Source organism: Agelaius phoeniceus, chromosome Z (assembly GCF_051311805.1).
Source record: "Agelaius phoeniceus isolate bAgePho1 chromosome Z, bAgePho1.hap1, whole genome shotgun sequence".
In the NCBI taxonomy this organism is placed as follows: domain Eukaryota; kingdom Metazoa; phylum Chordata; class Aves; order Passeriformes; family Icteridae; genus Agelaius; species Agelaius phoeniceus.
Genome location: NC_135303.1, coordinates 44416196 through 44435892, shown reverse-complemented (window position 1 = coordinate 44435892; position 19697 = coordinate 44416196). Strand labels below are relative to the sequence as shown.

Genomic DNA, 19697 nt, shown 5'->3' with positions numbered 1-19697 from the left:
AATATAGAAGCAGTTCAGGGATACTTCTGCAGGCTGATGTGTTTCCCTACTCACATGCTGATGGACATACCAATGTTAATATCCACAGTGGGTATATCTTGGTACCTCCTTGGCCAGGGATTCCAAAATAAGATGCATGTTTATGTCGATCAGATGCAGACTGGTTACAGCACAGTTGATAATTTATGTCATCTGTAATCAAAAATTTGGGTATGGAAATTCTCTCTGTATGTCCTCACATCACCCTCAGTGAAACCGGGCAATTTGTCTGTCAATTCACCACTCTTATGAGTGCTGAGCAACATTTAACAGGGGACTAAAATTTGAAAACTAGAGAGGTTGCAAAAGTGTTAGTTTAGTACGTCCACCTTATTTCTGCCAATAATAAACGTTTTTCTTCTTCAGAGCATGAACTGGGCTTTTAGACAGTATGGAAATGCTTGGCTGTGAGGGTTTTTCTAATTTTTTAAGAGGCAGTAGCTGCATTTATGTGGTTCAAATCCAACTACAGCATGAATTAGATAACTAACAAATCAGGAAACTGTGCAACAAAGCAGAGCAGCAGTAAAGTTCCAAGCATGGCACTAAAGTCATTATGTCTGAGAGACAATCATAAAAGGAGATAAAATTTTCGGATTTTGGGGATAGCTTAGCGGCACATAACTCCATGCAAGATCAGTCTTAATGGAGAGCAGTTCTGAAGAAATTATTTGTGCCTCATTATTGATGCCTGACAGTTTATTAGCAAATGGTGCTTTTGCAGCTGCTTTGGAATCTCCAGGTACAAAGTAGTGTAACTTTAAAAGTGTTTTGAAAGAGCCATTCCTGTATCTCTTCAACAGATTTTCTATTAAAGGAGCAATTGGATTGGTACATGTAACTGTGAGGAAGTTGAAAGCAAAAACGTCCTTCTGTCAGTTATTTAAAATTTGTTATTAAATTTGATGTTGTGAAATGCCACTGTTGAGAAACATGAGCAGGAAGTGTATTACTTCTAAGTGCTCTATATGTATCACTTTGGGGAACAGTTACTGTATGATGTAAATCCATCCATGTTAATAGTTAGATGTGCACTGCAGTGAAAATCACCTATGTTACAATACTGGATAGATTCACCAGTATATTAAATACACTTAAATATATTCACCAGTAAATTATATATAGGAAAAAAATAACTTGTTCCTGTCAGTCTCGATCCATTAAAGTTGTTTATTCATTTGGCTATCTTTGGTGCTAGCTCTCAAACAAATGCATGCATAAAGTGATATTCTGGATTGGAAGGGAGGCCTAGGAAGTCATAACCTAGTTTGCAGTTACAATCTCACACTTGGCTATAAAGTTTTTGTCTCGAGGGATTGACAAGATGGCTATGACAATCTTGCCTTCTCTATTCACAGGTGTTCCCTTTCCAAAGAACTTTCTCCAGATCTGCAAGAAGATACTCTGTAGGCTTTTTCGGGTGTTCGTTCATGTCTACATCCATCACTTTGACCGTATCATCCTTATGGGGGCTGAGGCCCACGTCAACACCTGCTACAAGCATTTTTATTATTTTGTGACAGAGCTCAACCTCATAGACCGCAAAGAACTAGAGCCTTTGGTAAGTGTGGGGTCTGGGCAAAAGCTCTAGGAAGTTTTCCTTCTCCCTTCACCAAGACATTCTCATCCTTGTTGCAGTGAGTTTCCTCTAGGAACAAGGTTTTTCATCCAACACAGACAATTTAAAGGGATTAACTCTGCCTCTCTGCAGAGACCCATTCCTTCTGCTGCACTATTTGTGAAATCCTCAGTAGGCTCTGTAGAAAGAAAAAAGTGTAATGTATGTTGTATGGAAAAAGATAGGGTGGAAAATCCTGGCATTTGAAAATAGAAGTTCATTTGTCTTTTGCTTCCTGCTGTACTATATACTGAGTATATAATTTTATTCAGTCTGTTTTCACTGGTCAGTAACAGCATGGCACTAAGTCATAGCAGTCACTTAAATGCGTGTAAAAGGAACAATTATCTATATAAACGTGAATTGTGAGGTTTTTTAAGTCCTTAAGTAGGTGTTTGTGAAGGTATTGAGTGTATTAGATCCAGAGCACACTCTGAATCTAAGGGAGATAGATGAAGTGAGACAGAGGTTCAGATAATTAGCAGTTTAACAAAACCAGACACTTCCTTGTGGACTGAAATAGATTAAAATTAAAATCATTGTTTCCAGAAACAAGCACCCAGAAATGGAAATGTTTTTGCTGTTGCTTGCAAATGCAAATAAAGAAAAATATAAGCAGAGAAGGAAAAGTAAGGAACAATTCAGAAAGCAGTTCAAATCCTAACTGTGGGTGTCTAGCCAACTTTAAAAGGGATTGGGGAGACATTTCCCCATAGGTTAGAGTTTGGACTATACTGTATCATACAGCCTATTAGGAAGTTCTGGAATCACTGGGTTGTGTTTTTGGTTTTTGTTTTTTTTTTTTTTTTGCACAGAATCACAAGACAGCTGAGGTATTGGCTGGCACCTGTGGATTATCATGTAGTCCAAATCCCTGTGTCACCTAGAACGGGTACCCAGCACCACATCATGTTTTACTTGTTTCATATAACAAGACATTGCAAGGCCGTGTGTAGCACAGTTTATATGAAACAATTCTGAAAGTGCAGCACAGTGATGATTGCCTGTATTTCTGCAGGAATTGGAGCTGTTGCAGGTGTGGTTCTTGTATATACTTGAACTGATTGGAGGAGAAGTCTGTGAAGACAAAATGTATCATCTTGTTTTCAACAGTTTGCAAGGCCCCTGAAAGACACTTATTTGGCCTGTATAGATAAGCTGAAATGTATCTATGTTTTTTTCTGTACAGGAGAATTTAATATGCTATATAAATATGTCCTAAGGGGTAGAAGGCAGCCCTGCTAAAGAGAGTTTTTCTGCCAGAGTAGTGATGCTAGGTTAGCCTATAGCTATTAAATACTGAAGTTGAATCATAAGCAAGATACAAATCAGAATATCTCAGAGATAGGAATAGAGGTGATGTTAAGTCTATTACAAGAGCTTTAGAATAGAGAAAGGACAAAAATGGTTGAATGCTGCAGTGAGTGGGTATCAAAACACCTGCACAAAGTTGACAGATAGGTACAGAGTGGTGCAGGAGGTTACTCAAGCCCAGCAACAGAGCAAGATGGGAATGTGCTCTAGTTGGTGTGTGCTTTCCTTTTGTATTCCTCCCTTCACAAAATTATCCTTGGAATCATTGTATGATTATTAACTTTGCTGGGATTCACCATCTCCCAGATAAAAGTTTCACCTGCTTCCCTCTTCCTGTCCTTGAGTTGGGTGGGTGTGAGCAGTGTGGAAATGCAGAAAAAAAAACATGCCTGTATTTTTCTCTTCAGCTGAGCAAGGAGAAGGGAGGGAATTGCCAAACAAATCAGGCATTACAAATAGTCTTGGGTAGTTGAGGACAATCTGTGGACTGCCGGGTTCACCATGACAGGAAATGAGCCTGCATTATCTCCCTTTATTAGAAAATGGGCCAAGAGATGATTAAATAAACAGACTGCCACATGCTTTAATAAATGGGAAGACAACTGATTTATCAACATAACTTTAAGAAGGGAGAATAATTGGGGAAGTTGGCAGTAGATGAATCATAATATTAGTCTGCAGGACTTATGCTCTATGTTTAAAATAGATTTTATCAGACTTGTGCAACCTAGTGGAGCAGTTATAAAATCAAATGAAGAAATAATTCAAACAGAGTTCTCCTTCCCATGTGGGAGTTGCATAACTCGTCCTTTCTGCAGTCAAAGAGGTGGTTATAGTTTAAAATGCTACATGTCATTTTCCCATACCCATCAGCAGGTTAATTTGCAAGATTCTTGAGTCTTTCATAGAGTTGTTTTATATGGGGACAAAAGAGGAAACTGACATAGTCACTGACCCCACAGGGCATCCTGAAGAAAAAACACATGTCCAATTGGTTTATTTAGGGAAAAAGATGTCTGAAAGTATATGATTTCTTCTTTGCAGCCAACAGACAGACAAGGGAGCACCATGAGAGCTCTCAGAAGACCTTAAAAGTGTGCATCCATGGGGAGGCTATGGGGAAACATACTTAGCTTTAAGATATGTTATTTGTTTCATGTTGTTTTCCTGTGTGGCTAGCTTTATTTCCCACTGTCAGTAGTTCACCTTAATTCACTTCTGAGCCTCTTCCAGTGGCCAAAACACCAGAGGAATGGGGTTGCTATTACCTCCATCCCACCCTCACCCTTTGTATGTGACAGCTTGTCAAATTTCAAACACAGCAACTAAATATACTTTTTAGTGAGAATCTGTACGCAGCTGCCTCAGCACATAAATTTGTTGTTCAAATATTAGTACAGCTATGGCAAGTATTGCCCCTCTACTTCTTTCCTGGGATCCCTTTTCTCTGACAATGTATTCTACAGTATGTAGGACTTCAGAAATATACCATATAACTTTATGAACACATCATGAGTAAAACAATCTTGGTTCATGGAATTTATTTAATTTATTGCCAGTTAACAAAACTTTTGATTACTGATCTGTGTATTGAGGAGAAAAAAGGGACAAAACAGTTGGCAAAGAAACACCTTTCTTCCCTGGGCTCTAATTCAGTATAAAACTTCTTCCTGCTTGCAGGTCTCCACTCACCTTGAGTTTGCTAGGGTACATTCAGATACTCCTAATCCCTTCAGGGAGGTGAGGAGCAATGCAGGAGACTGGGGAGCTGTCTGTTGCTTCTTGATTCTTAGTTGTGTTCCTCCACCCCAGCGTGGGTTTACTGTGGGACAGTCCCTCCACAGTGTCCCTGCTCTGCTGTGCTGGGACCCACAGTCCCTTCAGGGCTGTGTCTGCTCTGGCACATGGCCCTTCCTTCCAAAAATATGTCTCCAACCACGTCCCAACAGTGCCACCATTTGTCTTCTCCTCTTAACAGCTGCTGCTTTCTTAAATATCTGAGCAGAGGCACCATGCACTTGTTCAGCAGAAATTTTGGCACACGGTGGGTTTATTGCAGTGGTGTCAGGGGCAGATGGCAGTAGCTGGCTGGCACAAAACAGTACAGGATCTCCTGCCACCATAACCCACCCTGCTAGCCCCTGCCACCAAAACCCTTCCAGTAAGGCCCAGTACAAAGCAACCTCTTGTAAGTAAGTCATATGGGATCTCTTGGTTAAAGACTTACTTTCTGTTTCCAATTTTGTTTTAGGCTTTTTGCCTATCTCTGGGTTATAGGTATCTTCATCAATCTTCTTATGTGACATATAAAAATATCTAGCATTTGACAGAAGTCTTATGAGCCTGAATTTAACAGTATTTGCAAAGTACTCTGGTGCCACAAAATAAGAGTTGTACCAAGAGAAGACCTTGCTCTTAATTCTACATCCTACCTTCAGCAGCAAACTGGATCCTTGCCACATACAAAAGAAATAGGAAGACCAAAGCTTTCTGTGTTCCTTAACTTGCTGTTTGCTGATTTGCTTTGCTGTTTCTATGGGAGTTACACTGGTGGGAATGGGAAGTGAGCAAGCTTTTCCCTGCTGGGCACTGATGGGTCCATCTGTCAGAGGAGGGCAAGAGCATTTTCAGCCATAGTCTTGCCAAGCTGGTGAAGAGGTTTTTAAACTAAAGGTGCCAGCAGGAGGGGAACCTCAGTCCATCCCACTCCTACTAGTTTGATAGCAGTGCAAATCAGTTAGTTTCCCAGCGGATTCCTAAATAACTGGAAGCAAAATGGTAGCAAAATTTTCTTCAGAGGTCGAGGTAATAGAGTGCAGAATATAGTAATCTGCTTCACTTATTCTTCTCAAGCTGTTTTTTTTTAATAAATTACATCCTATTGAGCTTTTTCTCAAAGTAATTGTTATAAACATTTTTTCATAAGAGCAGAAAGGAATAATTACATTTGAATGACAAAAAGTAGAGAAATATATTGCTTATATGCACTATTCTGCTTACTTTTGAAATGTTGGTTTCATTTAGATGCAGAGACTATCAGCCCCAGTAGCAACTGGCTGGAATTGCATCTGAAAGTGGTGACCATCAGTGGAGCTGAGTGTATAAAAATGGTGAAGTTGGTAATTGCCTCTATGAGTATGGACTTCCTCTGCAGGATAAACAAGGAAATTAGGATTTCCTTGCCTCATTATTCTCACTGTAAAAGCTTCCATTGGCTATGTGGTATGATTGGTTTCTGAAAACATTTTCGTCTGGTATTTGGAGCTGCCTAAAAGTAATTATGACATGAAAGTCAAGATACCAAAGCAAGAAGCCTCTGTTTTCACACAAGTTCCACCAAGTCTTCTGTCTATTTCAGGATGTGCCATTAACAGTAAAGTAGTCATATAGTGCTCAGGTAAACACTTGAGAATTTCTGTTTTGTGCTTTTTGTTTTTCTAGGGTTATAGACCTCATAAATATCAGTCCCTCAGCTCTGTAAGTCTTGTCACTCTGCCTCTGTGCATGAGGCCAAAGTAGCTACTGCATTATGTCTAATTTATATCTTTTCACTAAAAAATTAGCAGCTTTGTTGCATCTTTATCTATACCACAAAAGAATGTTTGCTCATCAGGCAAGTCATTGGAAAAATGCCGTAAATGTAGTAAAAAGACTATAAACCTAACACTTCTGGCACTAATTTCATTCGGAACTCAGAGTGGAAAACTCAGCTGTAGCAGGTTTAGAAAAACATGGCAAAAACATTGGCATTTTGACAAAGGTATCTCAGATGAAGCACAGCTGTGTAAAACAGGATGATTAGAAGAGACTTTTTATGCAGACGAAATTTTCAAAAATATATTTTAAAATAAAAGGATTCCTATTTTAAGTCACTGGAGTTTTTCCCAGAATATCTGTTTGTCCACTTAGCTATGTTTTTATGTTGATGCTGAAAATTAGAATTTAAACTTTCCAGTCCATATTCTTTGTATATCCACTTATAATCTTCATGAAAGCAGTGAATGCATCCACAAATCAGTAGAGTCTGAAATACAAATTATTTGCCAATCAGAAGAGGACAGTTTGAGCTCAAGAGCACGGGAGAACTAATCTCATTATAGTTACTGTGTTCTTGTTGTCACTATCCTTTATAGCTACCCAGTTTTACTTTGATACTGCTGCACATTGCTATCAAAGTACAGCCCTTCAGGTCTTTTCAAGGTGTCCTGTGTTACCGCACTTAGAAAAAGCAAGACAACAGTAATATTAAGACACTCTTTTAAAGATACCTCCAGCTGTTTATCCTTCCAGACTTCCCAGTGTGTTTGTGTGTGCTGCCAGGATGGCTTAAGCTTTGGGCAGGTAACATGTAACTTTTAGTCCTGTTCAGACTTGTTCAGTCACTGCTGTCAACTAGAAAATAGGGGTTCATTTTTTCTTTCAGAAGTGCAAAAAAAACAACCAACCAACCAACCAAAAAACTCAAACAACCTAGTATTTCCTGCCCCCAGTCTAGTTACAGTGTTAATATCTAACAGGATTTTCTTTACATTGTACAAGCAGTGTGAATTTCTAAAAAAACTGATCTGATCACCAACTAAAGAAACCAATTATAGGTAAATGCCATCTTTTCCATGTTCTGCAGGAAATTAGAAGGCAATTGAGAATTCTAGGATTAAACATTGCTGCAAAACAGAATTCTCAACACTGGTGCTCGAAGAAAGCAGAGAATTAAGGTGCACTGAATTTTCTGAATATATAATTTCTGGCACATTTTTAGTGACTATTTCTATTGCATCAGCTGCTTTGCTTGTACTTGACTGAAGACAGAAGGACTTTCCTAGTGAGATTTTGGTTAACTGTTAAAAAAGTGCCTATGATCTCCTTTCTTTAGCACTTAACAGCTCCCTTCAATAGTCTAGCTAGTCATAAGGCAAATGTAAAGGCAGTATACAGAAGAAATTTCAGAAAAGCTACTTTACTTAAGTATGGGTTTTCTTAATTTGACCGTACTTGTTGAGTGACTCTATTAGTTTGATTGAGTGTTGGATTGAACTGTTAATATTCTCTCTAAACCTTCAAGAACCAGAAAACTGAGAAACAAGTCCGCTTTTTCTAATTGTCAAAGGAAAAAAAAAATCTCACGTCACGTCAACTTAGAAGTTCTGCAAAAGAAAAAAGAAATGAGGAAAGATGTATTTATTGTCCCATTTAATCAGATCTGTTAGTATATAAAATAATCTATGCAAAATACCTACTATATGCAACAAAATTGTAGTTCATAGTAGAGAACTAACATGTCTCCTGATTAATGTTATGCAAAAATTTTAATGCTAAATATAGTTGTAGTGTTTGTTTATTCACTCTGCATCATTTCAGTGTAAAAAGTAACACATTTCAAGTCCATTTAATATGGTGAGGTACACTAAACCCAACTTTTATTTTATTGTTACAGAAGACAAAAACATGCAGAAGGTGAAAATACCTCCTTAGAATATGACAATTTTAAGCAAGTCAGTCATCCAGATGCATGTAGTTTGTATCTAGCTGGGTCTAGCTCTACTCACAAGTGTATTTGGCAGGGTAATTTCCTGATCTGTTCCTGCTTGCAGTCAGTTGATAAAATACCTTTGTCATCAGTGATAAGGGGTTACATTTGCAGACAGGAGTATTATCTGTGTCCTGCAAACATTGCCAAACAAATTCAGGAGGAACCAAATAGGATTATTGTCAGCCTGTCCTTAGCTTCAAAATAACTACCCTGAAGCCAAAGAGATTGTCTGAGAGATTAATTTAATGCTGTGCATCATGATAATTGAGACTCATTCAAGTGGAAGACATTGTGAAACCTAACAAAGGAAATAACTGAATGATCAATATACCCACTGGACAGCAATTACCAGTCTGTTGGGGCTTTTTTCAGTCAGGATACAGAGAGAGCAGTAACGGAAGAAGTAGAGGAATTTCTTTTTTACCAACTTTGGAGAACAATTTCTAAGTTAATATTCAGGGTATGGTTCTAACTAAAATTTCCATTTAAAAAAAAAAAGTTTTGTAGATTAATTTATTGTTTCAATTCTGTTGTCAGTCTTCCTATCCTGATCAGTCAGCTATCTGAATACAGATTAGTTGTGCAGCACAGGATCACAGATGCAGTGATCCGGTGCTATTCCATTGTAAACAGCTTCTTTTGTCATCAGGACACAAAGAACTTTGTCCACATGTTAGTTATTTGTTAACTATTGAGAGGTTTGTGAAGAAAGCAGCAATAAAAAGCAGCAGATATCATAGCCATTTGTGCTTTGATGAACTGATCTTTCTCTTTTTCATCTGCTTATTTTACAGTTGTGATGTGAACTACAGAAAGACTCTGAACTGGCTGCACTGGTGCCTCTCTGTGTGCATATACCGTTCCCTGTGGCTTGCTTTTCTGTCCATGAGCATAGGGAGGAGAAATGTGTGTCCCAGGGATGCTTGTGTTTGCCCAGCAGAGCCTCAGGTCAGGTTGGAATGGACTGTTATGAGTCCATAAACTGGGAGGCCTGTTTGTATATTGCCTTTCTGCCCAGCACTGCCTCACAAGATGCTTGAATAGACTGTAAGTTCCTTACCTGTGAGACTGCGGTTAATGCTGGGCAATGTTTTTTGTTTGTGGGTTGTTTTTTTGTTTTGTTTTTTTTTTTGTTTTGTTTTTTTTTTTTTTGGGTTGGGTTTTTTTGGTTGCAGTATTTGGTTGCAGACATGAGTGGCTCCCTGTGGAGTCAGTAAGCTTGGCAAGTGTATTTGGCACGGTGCCCGCTGCTGGCATGTCCTTCTCCTTGCCTCTTGGTCAGGTCTTCCAGGCTGAGGGGTGCCTCCAGGCAAGGTATCCCTGCCTGTCAGCAGGTAATGCTTTCTCTCTGTCCACTTGTCTGTGAATACCCTTGTATATACATTTAAAAACCTCACTGTGCTTAAAAGAGTTGTCAAAGGGTTAAAAGGAGATGTTTCCACATCATCCTTAGGCTTGCTAAGTAGCAGCAGGAGGAGCTGAGGAGAGGGAATATCAAGACATGCTTTGCTTCAATTTGGAGAACTGGAAGTTAGGATGAGACCCAGGCACTGAAGGAGGATTTGAGTCTTTAAAGTAACACTGGTTTTAGTAAAGGTCATTATTGCATTTATTATTTTTCCTATTTTTCCTATTATTATTTTATAGAATACTATCACTTACACAGTTTTTTCACTTCATCTACTTTCTCATCAGCTTTTGCACAGGAGGGGCCTCTGGCTTCTATTATATACTGGTTCAAAGGTGATGTTTGTTTGAAGGGTTTTTGCCTTGTGTTTTGGCAGCTATATATTATACTTGCATAAGCATAGAAACACAATTTTCTTTGATGAACATCATTCTTTATGGGAAATTCATTCTTCTTGTAATCTATTCAGATGCAATCAATATCTTAGCACAGGTAAATTTGTCATATTAAAAAGAGATTTTCTCAGCTACTTCTGGCTCTGTTGCATTTTTTCCATTCTTCTCCTGCTGCATTTAAAGGTGAACTGAGGAGTAAAAATTGAAATAGTCAGGTATAGATTTATGTGCTGAATGTATCTGAAATTTATGTTGGAGCATTATGGAAGGGAGAGGGCCAGACATTTAGATATAAATATTGATTACCTTTATAAATTCTTATTTTTTCCCTTCATCTGTGAAATCAAGTTGGTATTCCCTGAAAAATGTTCAGGAATGTGTTCTTCCGTGAATTCACAAATCCTAACAAATCAGATAGATTCTTGATGCTTACAGAGTGGCTTGTTAGCATTAATTTCAGCAAGTAAGTAAATATTTGAAGGACATCATAAAGAATAGCAAATGTTTCTCTTTATGTTCCTTAGAAGTGAGTTCCATGTTAAATTCTAGTTACTAGTCTTGGGCATATCCAACACATAGAATGGGTCCAGGCTTCTGATTTGCATTTTGGATTTGAAAAACAGCATCTACTTCTGCCTTCATTTTTTTTGAGTTAACTGTGTAATCCAGAATTGAGAGCAGGAGTAAGTCTGAATGCAGAATAATGCTCTGGAGTGTCTTGTAATTAATTTTCAAAAGGAAGTGCATCTGGTATCAAAAGTTTTGGTATGGAGAGTTTCTGTTAACAAGCAAAAAAAAAAATTTGAAAAATTTTCAGTGCTCCTGTGTGCCTATCTGTGTCTCTGTGTTTGACTTTCTGATTCCCTTGTTTGTCTAGCCTTTATATTTCATTCAAGATCCAGCTGGGATTGGGCATCACAGTACCTTAAGGCAAAGAGCATTTTCAGTCTTCCTGCCTTTTCAGAAGAGTCAGTTGATAGCTTTTTGTCATCTGCTGTGTTTGGGAAATACTCTTTTGTGCTTTTAATCAGTAACTGTTAGTCAAGAGCATTCTTCTCCACCTTTCCCAGTTTAAAATGAACAGTGATGTTTCACAGAAGCACAAACCCAAGGAGACTCAGGAGAAAGTGAAAAACTTTTGTTAGCTTTTTGTTAGACAGTGCTCCACCTAAGGCTGTGCAGCAGCAGAGTAACTAAGGATCAGATCTTTCGTGAGGTTTGAGGGGGACTGTTCTGCAGAGTTAAGTGGAGGGGGGAATGTGTGCTAAGTTCTCTGGTTCCCATCAGAATCAGCAAGAGATATGCCAGCAGGCTCTGAGAAGAGTTGAGAGGTAAGTATCTCTGAGGGGGCAGAGTCTGGCAAGTAGGAGCAGCTTGTTCAGTAACAGGCTCAGCAGCAGGCTCTGCAGCACACAGCACACCTCATGCTGCCACCCAGCCAAGACTGGATGCTAGGGATATGACCCTTCCTCACCTTCTCACCAGCATTTTGAGTGAAGCTAACTTTTTCTTTGCCAGCATCCAAATTATACCAGTCTCTTGAGAAACTATTTCCTGGTTGTTTTGTGAATTCCTCTAAGAAAATAACAAGTAGAAGTGGGTCACTCCCACAAAGCTTGCACCAGTTCACTATCAGAGGAATCATGGGCTTTATCTTTTTTTAAAGCACATCTAATTCACTGTCATTGGGTGATATCAGTAAAAGCTCACACACATATATGCAGGCATGCACTGTGACTGTACCTGTGTGTGTGTCCTTCATTTACCACTAACAATATAGATCAATACAGAGAATGTTTCTATGCATCATTGGTGTCAATGTTTATTAAGGTTAAATGTTTTTCTGACTTTACAGTTTTGGGAAAATTTCCAATACTGTAGCCTAGCCGCCATTGGGACAGAAGGCCTTGCAGGAAGGAAGGTACAGTTACATTGCTGCCATTTGCAGCAATGTTCTCCTGACAGGGTGGAGAAATAGGATCTCGGGAGAAGACTGTGGATTTAATAGTATAACCAAAAAAACCTTAGAAATTAAGGGAGAGAGAGGCTTGGGGAGAATTTGTATTACTATGAAAAATAAATTCTGCCTCTAGAGAGAAGTTAGAAATAGCATGATAGGTTCATGCTTCATAGCTGTCATAAAGGCCTCTTGTTTACATCTTATGCATAGATCATCTAAGTTCCTACTCTGCCCTTTTCCTGGACACATTTATCCATATCTAGACTCCTACCTCTGATGCTATTGCAGTTTGCCTCCCACTGTGTCTGAAGGAGAGTGGCCCAGTTTACAATGGCTCTGATATGGTCCACATTACTCCCTGGACTGTTTTTATAACAGGGCAAGATGATACAGTCTGACTGAAAATCACTGTTCAGCAGAAGTTGCAGAAGGAAGTTGCAGTGTTTTACCTCACAGATCTATCAGCCTTGATTATAGGAAGTACACTACAAACATGCAGACACTGAATATGTGTAAAATTAGGGGCCAGGAAAGATAAAAACTGCCTTGAAATGCTTGAATACCTAATTAATCTTCAGTAGGAAGCTGTCCAACACTCTGCTGGATTTTATTTAGTTCTGCATTTGTGTTTGTTGCTCTAATGAAATAAACCTAATCCCAGCTATTTAAGGAAAAAAAAACCAAAACAACAAAACAAAGCAACTCCCAAAAAAAACCACAAAAACATTTAAGAAGAAAAGGAGACAGATTTTTCCATGAACAGTCAGCTTTGTCATCTTTAACAACTTGGAGGAGAAGCCAGTACTAGTTCAGTTTTCTGTATATATCACTGTGGAAATCACTGTGATATATATTATACATATTACTGTATAAACTCCCGTACTAATTGCCATTGTCTTTATAACAAATGACAACATCCCATTCTCCTACATGCATGGCAACAAAATAACAAGTAATGCAAGATAAATATACAAGAAAGAAAAACCAGTTAAAGGTTTGGAAAAGGAGGAGAAAGTCCCATAATTATGTGTAGGATTCTAGGTGGAAAAGCAATTTGTTAAACACAGAGTAAGATACAGTTACAAAATTGTCATGAAGCTATTTGCATTAGATCTTAATGACCTTAAAAATTATAAAAAAATTATTCAAGCAAGCTAAGAGATTTTTCAGAGACCTCTGGTTACTTGGTAAATCTCAATTGATTTCCAAGGTAAATGCTGTGTGGTCTGGTGTATGTGTTTGGCTGTTAGTCAGATAATGCCTTTCCAGAAATCTGCTGACAAATATGAAGTTTTATAGAATGGGGCAGCCAGTTACTAGAGAGTTTGTATGAGAGTGTTTGTAAATCAGATCAAATAAAATCCTATGTGGATCCCAAACCCCAGTTCCTGACGGAGTCTGTGAATGGTCCAAAACCCTATCCTAGAGATGAATGCCACAGCTCTGGTCAAGTCCTCAAGGTTTGTGTTCCCTTTGTGCCTGAGGGTAAAACAGCTAGGCAGAGAAGATATATCTAGGACTCGTGTTGGCTGCAGGTTCAATGACAATGATTTGAATCCTTTTTCTTACGTTAAATTAAAAGGTTTCTGGCATTTGCAGTTGATTTATTTCTTAGGGCAGGGGGATGCAGCACCATTTACCTGACATGGGTAGGGATTTATTACATTATTAAAGCTGTCAAAATGACAAAATGCTGTATTTTACATGCAGGTATGTTCATTGTCCTTGAAAGTGACAGAAAGGGGCAGAAACATGGTGCCATATAAAACCACATGAATTTGCAGAGTTGCAGAAATACTAACAGTGAAGAGGCCTGTGCACACTTTATCATAAATGCCATTTGTTTTTATTTTCTCTTCTTGTTTTACAGAAAGAGATGACAACCAGGATGTGTCACTAAAAACTACCCACTGAACAAAAGCAAAGTCTAATTTCCTTCTTACTGCAGAGTTTAAGAATATGACAGCCCTCATGGACTGAGCCTACTTGTTAATCCCTGAAAGCAGGAAAGTTGGGAGCCACAGTTACTGTCACAAATGCTTCTCTCCAGTGTCAATGTTGTTAACCCTAAATATGCTGCTAGGAACCTCAACTGAGCAACATGGATTATTGAGAAAAAAGAAGAATTATATCAGTTCTAGCTCCTTTATCAGGGATAAGAACCTCTTCAGCCACAGACAATAGTAGACAGTGCCCCTGCTGCTAAAGCTTTACTGAAATTCAGGTCCTTGGGCTGACCTCCAGACTAGTTGTTTCGAAATGAAATCTGCAATTTTGTTTTCTTTTTATTTTGTTTCTTGGTATGTGCTTTCTTTCCTAACTGCAACAGACTATTAAGAGGTTCTGGAATGAAAGAAGACTTTGCCTTTAATGCCCCCTACCCTGCTCCAGGCCACCCAAATCTTGGCCGCCATTCCCAAATGCTAGCAAGCCTTGTGTTTCCGGGAAGACAGCCATGTCCTTCAGCTGAACAGACAGAGTATGCTTCATTGTGACTCATAATTTAACGACAATGGAAGGGTTTCTGATTTCAAATACATGAACAGGGATCCAGATATAGCTCTGCAGTGCTGAGGTATTTTCCTTGAATTCATGCTGTGACTGACAGCAAATGTTCTCAGTATCTCTGTATTACATTTAAAAAAAACAGCTACAATCATCATTTTCCTGAAGTACCCAATGAAGTACACCAATCTGTCATGTAATTTCATACCCTTTAGGGGTGAAAATTAATTTAATTTTATCCCTTTAGGAAAAGGATCTTTCTCAATCACCCTAAAATTTCATCTTTTCAGAGAAAAATAAATTTAATTGGGGTAACTTGCAGGAAGATACAGTAAAGATGAGTAGTAAAAAAGGTTAGAGCAGGAGGGACTAATTGAAGGTCCCTGTTGCAGCTAAACAGTGCCCAGTAATGTGACTTGCTTTATACACTGGGCTAACACAATACATTTTTCCAGAACTTAATTCTGGAAAATGAACATGTGTATGGATAGTCTAGAAGGATCCATTGCAGCAAATCAAATCTTCTATGCCAAATGTGCCCTGAGGAGGCTTTCTTCTAAAAAAAAAAAAATTAAAAAATGAAAGTGATACAGAATATCACAAGAGAAATACTTCTGAATAAATGGGAATCAAGTGGAACACATCTATGTATTCTGTGCCTTGTAATGAATTTTGCACACTCGTGTTATTGTGAAAAGTTACTTTTTCCTGAGTGAGTGCTGAACCGTGTTGCTGCCTTCTCCTCGAGTAAGTTTAGGTATGTTTACATCTTCTGAGACAGAAACAGAAGAAAATCTCATGGAGTATCCAGTGATTGGAACATTTGAAATAAAGTGGTAGCAGACACTAAAGAAGAACAGCAAATATTTTCTAGCTCAATGTTGTAGCACATGATGATTTATTTACCTGCTTGTTTAAATCAGGGCTTGTAAAATTCTTGCTGGGAAAAAGTGCTTTTGTCTGTGAACATTTGGTATACCTATGATGGGAGCTTTTCTGCATCTCTAGAACTACATAAGCAGCATTATCCTTTGCTTTCAAGGGGATGGACCTAAGTGTTCTTACCTCCTTTGGCAGTCTTTGCAATCAGGTTAATTCTCTGGGGATTGGAATGCACAAACAGATGATTTCTGTTCTGCTGGCACTTCTGCAGGATATAACTAGCTTCTGGAATTTATTACCACAGGTATTCTTGAGCTTGCCTCATTTTAAAGAAGATGAAAAATATAACTTCTTTGGGGTGGTTCATGTAGCTGGCAACTGCCAGGAATTATAACTTCAATTGCTTATAAAGGGTGTCTTGAACTCCTCAAAGTGCCTGGGCTATGGCACTCCTTGAGATGGAGCTGTAGCTGATGCAGTGTACTTGAATTTCACTGCCACCATGGACAGCTGCCATGTGGTGCTCTCAGTCTGGGCAACACTGTATTTGAAAGATTAACATAAAGATGCAAAGGTGTGGAATTTAGCGCATAAAGATCAAAGTCACTACACAAATTGAAAAACATGTTTTTATGCATAATTTTTATGCATAATTTAGTCTTCATTTTATTACATTACTTACCATATGCTGTTTTGAGACTATTCACTGCAGTTGAGTCTGAAGATTAGGCTGAGAAAAAATTACCTGAGAAAAAATTCAGTTACCTTTTTGTGAATGTATACATTTTTTGAATACAAAACTTATCAGTTGGAAGTGTTTTCCTTTTTTTTAAATTTTTTTTTCCCCCACAAACCCCTATGTTTCATTTTCTGGTAGGGCACACTGTATGAAGCAAAAGAGTGAAATGGAAAGTTGAACCCTAGAGGATTTGTGTTTGACCTGGCCAAAATCCCTGTAATGGTAAGAGCCCATTTTTACACAGGAGATGAACCAGCTGCAAAGGAGGGAAAAGTGTACTTGTTTTGGTTGCTTATTCTGCTAGGAAGAGCATGGAGTTTCCTTCCTCCACCTGCCAAGGTGTGGCCTTCTGCTGAGTATCTCCCAACTGTGCTTCTGCAGCACAGCTAGTGAGCCACCACCAGGCCATCACATGCCACAGGCCATCTCTCCTGTTCCACTCTGTGGCAGCTGACAAGCAAATACAAATGTCTGGAATGTGGCATCACTAGGTAAAAGTACCATTTTACCCCTTCCCATAGGGAGAGAGAAGCAGCTTCCTCTTGAATCTTCTGATCAAGTGTTCCAGCTTCATCAATAATTTGCTCAGGGCCACAAACAGACAGAATCGTGTTTCGCTTGTTAATGCTTTTTCTACCTGATCATATTATTATGTATGTTTCTAATAATGCCAGCATTCCACATTGTTCTGGGACTGGGAATGGTGGGGAAGGAGAGAGAAAAAAGAAGTTATTGTTTGGATTTTTTGTTTTGTTGTGGTTTTTTTAATCACTTTTCTAGTTCTTCAATCAGGTTCTGTTTTTCTTACATATTCTTTTCCTTGATACTTACCTTTAAAGATGCTGTTGTGTTAAGCTTCAAGGCACTTCATAGTGCCTTTATAGAGGAATCATTTCAACTGATAGAAACTCAGCAATACTCTGAAGTAATGAAAGATTGTGAAAGGATCCTATGAAACCAAACTTTACTTCAGTTGTTAAAGACTTGAGAACTTTCATTGACTGTCTCTGTAATAAGAGATTTTGTAATGAACTTCTGGTTTGTGTTAACATAGATTAGTGACAACTGTAATATGAAACAAATCTGAACATAACTTCCTTAGGTTTTATGAACAATGGAGTCCCAGAGTCTTTTGAAGGGTGGGGTTTTTTTACTAAATCCACAACAGCGAAATTGATTTCTATCAGATTTGAGAGAAGCTGGAGACTTATGAAACTTACTAGTTTTCTCCAAGAACTCAGGCTCTAAAGCAGCAAAACTTACATCAGGCAAGTTGACTCTCCTGATGAATGGATTCATTAAGAACAAGGCAGGGAAAGAGAGGAAAACAGACAAGGTGTAACTCTACAGGGACCTACAGACAACAGCTCAAGATGTGCAGAAACTTAATGGGTGAACACTGTCCTCAGGGACCACAAATTCCTTGTCTGTGGAGAGAATACAGAGAATGATACTCTTTGTAGTTGGGAAGCCACTCTTGTCAAGTCTCTATTAACAGATTAAAAGGACTTTAAGCACCTTTGGGTTAAATAAATTACGTATTTTGGAGATGTCTCACAAAAAGCTAGTCCTTCCTGTTGCTTTTTACCTTCTCTGCATGTTCTTGAGGTTTCTCATTTTCTGGATGGGAGGTCTCAGAGCCAGCCTTCAGCCTTTCAGTGTTCCTTTTGCTTCCCCACGGACACTGTTGTTACAAAAAGTAGCTTTCTCACCTGCTTCCCTGCCTCTAAAAGGGCTACTTCTCACCTATGCCCCCTGAAGAGAGACCATCAAGTCTCTCTGGCTTTCTGGCTGGCTGTTTACCATCTCTTCAGAAGAATAAAAGCGAGAACAGGAGGTTCCTGCAAGAGCAGCAAAACAGTAGTCACTACATGTAAAATAGAAATATGATTGCTATAATAAAGCATGCTTGCTCTATGGGCTTTAGAAAGGGGATAACACTGGGGCATCCAGTATAGTGGTTAGATATTTCTTCCTACCTGTTGGAAGAAATTTTTAATAAAAGACATTTTTAATAATTATGGAGCATATTCCAAAGGCAAAGCAAGCCAAATCAGCACTAAGAACCTGGTGATGGTGTACATTTAAATAGTTATCAAAGTTGATTTTTTTGTGTGTTCTATGCTAAATAGGCAGTGATTTCCAAGGTTTAGCCAAATATGTTAGAGCTTTTAAAGTAGTTTCTGTTCTGTGTTTTAATAAGTTTTCCTGGTTTAAAGACAGATATAATTAATATAATTAAAAGTTATAATAATTTTCTCACAGAGAAAAAAGTTACTTGTCCAGTCTAATACATGTGTGTCTGTGTTTGTGCATGTGCGTGTATATATACATATCTTTGTGTGTTTGGGGATATGGATGTGGAAGCATCAGCATATGCACGAGTACACTCCCTGCTCTTTCCCATAAAATACATTTTTTTTAATTTTGGTAATTTTTTAGGGGAATGCATCTTTCTGAGAAATAAGTGGTTGATTCCTTTTCTTCCTCCATGCATCAGCTCTGTTTGGTGTGTTAATTTTTTTTAATACTGTCACATTTGTCTTGGACTTTTTTAGTTGTTTGTTATTAAATAATTGTTCAACTGTATGGGAAGAGAGACCAACATTAACTGTTGTAGTCATTAAAAGAAAAGTTTACTTTTCAAACCAATCATAATGGATGAAGCAATGGAATGCAAATATAAATAAAATACACATAACAATGCAGAAGTGTTGTGGAGTTATTTACCTTCTAACTCTTCAGCAAGGAAAATGTATGTGGTTTTCATAGCACAGAGCAGACGTTTCTGGCAGGCTCCCTGGACACAGAGGTGAGTGAGACCCATCACTGCCAATGCACCAGCTTCACAGACCTCCTGTCACCAATGTGATACCAAGAAAAACTGACCAAATGTCATGCTGATGCAACCAAATATCAAGCTGATGCAACTGGCCAGCCTCTCACCAACACTATGGGATCCAACAAAGCATGTGAGTAGCTGTTCCTCAGCTAAGCTGGCCTGCTCATTTTTGCCTGTCAAATGTTTGAGCTTGGGTAACTCATGGGTTTCATCATGTCCTTTACCTGAGTCCTGGTGAGACACTCCAAGGAGCCTCCAGGAGTGATGCGTAAGTAGCACCAAGCCAGTTAAAGCAAAGTTTTGTCTCCTAAAAACAAAACTCAAGAGCCTCAATTAGAACTTGGCTGCCACAGAGGGAAAAGAGCTCTAATAGGGCAATAGAAACTATCTCTAGCATCTCTAACTGGGGCACTCACTGCATTGTTCTCTTTGTCCTCATTCCTAAAGCACCGATAAGCACATGTA

General features: G+C 38.6%; 1 protein-coding gene across 9 annotated transcripts in view; it reads left to right on the top strand.

Moving 5' to 3' along the window:
- The window catches only part of MOB3B (MOB kinase activator 3B), an 86660-nt gene extending 67559 nt beyond the window's left edge, over window positions 1-19101 (top strand). For all 9 annotated transcript variants that reach the window (XM_077171246.1, XM_054652159.2, XM_077171251.1 and 6 more), the window contains 2 exons: window positions 1398-1600; window positions 14135-19101. In XM_077171246.1, coding sequence (XP_077027361.1) covers window positions 1398-1600; window positions 14135-14164 — 233 coding nt within the window. In that variant the 3' untranslated portion in view covers window positions 14165-19101. The remainder of the gene's footprint in view (window positions 1-1397; window positions 1601-14134) is intronic.
- Window positions 19102-19697: the final 596 nt, after the last annotated feature.